This window comes from Pundamilia nyererei, unplaced genomic scaffold (genome assembly GCF_000239375.1).
Source record: "Pundamilia nyererei isolate P.nyererei 1_Seehausen unplaced genomic scaffold, PunNye1.0 scaffold00190, whole genome shotgun sequence".
NCBI classification, from domain to species: Eukaryota; Metazoa; Chordata; class Actinopteri; order Cichliformes; family Cichlidae; genus Pundamilia; species Pundamilia nyererei.
In genome coordinates, this window is record NW_005187591.1 from 48,483 (window position 1) to 49,447 (window position 965).

The 965-nt window shown below is 45.3% G+C and overlaps 1 protein-coding gene across 1 annotated transcript in view; it reads right to left on the reverse strand.

Annotated features, from left to right (window-relative positions):
* Positions 1 to 896, reverse strand: part of otc (ornithine transcarbamylase) — a 6,257-nt gene extending 5,361 nt beyond the window's left edge. The window contains exons 1-3 of the mRNA XM_005747151.1: positions 640 to 896; positions 417 to 555; positions 245 to 326 (exon numbers count right to left, since the gene is read on the reverse strand). Of these exons, the coding sequence (XP_005747208.1) occupies positions 245 to 326; positions 417 to 555; positions 640 to 722 (304 nt within the window). The 5' untranslated portion in view covers positions 723 to 896. The remainder of the gene's footprint in view (positions 1 to 244; positions 327 to 416; positions 556 to 639) is intronic.
* Positions 897 to 965: the final 69 nt, after the last annotated feature.

Consider the following 965-nt stretch of genomic DNA (forward strand, 5'->3'; position numbering starts at 1 on the left):
GTGTGTGAATGGGTGGATGACAGGTTGTGTAAAGCGCTTTGGGGTCCTTAGGGACTAGAAAAGCGCTATACAAATACAGGCCATTTACAGGCCATTTAAATGTGACAAACAAAAAAATAGGAAATCAGAATAGGGGGACAAAAGCCTTTCCACACCACTACATATAGCAATGAAATATCTTGCCTCTGTCAAATCCCATACCCTGAGCCACGTCATGCATATGCTTGCATAGAAAAACTGACACCTGTTTCTGTGGACATTCTTGTTCTGGTGCTCCTCTTCTCAAATATCATTGCAATCGACTTTCCTTGTAGAAGAGGCAAATACTGAAATAGAAATGACTCTTAATTACACATCCAGAGACCACAGAGTACACCAACTATAAGTACTGAAGTTTTGCAATTAAAGTTAAATACCTGTTTTTCGTGCTTGATCCGATGCTTGAGGTCTCCGGAGACCCACAGCAGCTTCTTGATTTCATCTGAGCTGAAATCCTTCAGAGTCAGACAGCTGCGACCTTTTAAATTCACCGAGCCGAGGCAGGCGGCTCCGGCGCTGGAAAAGCAACAAATATATTTTATCTTTTATCACCCGCACCCTACTTTCACAGCTCTTCTTCCACATTCGGATTTATCTTACCCAAACGCTCGTGCTGAACAGCTGTGCAGAGATTGGAAATATCTGGAAAGCGGGCTTTTTGCAGCAGACAGCCTCAGAGGCATGGTGGCTCACGGTAAGTGCAGCGGGAGCGCAATGCTATGTGGATATTTCATCAGAGAGGAACAACTTCTGTATGCCTCCTGTGTTTCAGGTGTCCTGCCAAAAGTAGTTACCCCCGGCAAAAACTGTTTCCCAATCTACGAGAGCGCGCAAAGGAGGAGGAGCCACTTGCCCAGCTTCGTTTCTGTACGCTACTTGTCACTGATCTGCAATCCGCGCAATAAAGCGTAAACCTGGAAAACAAC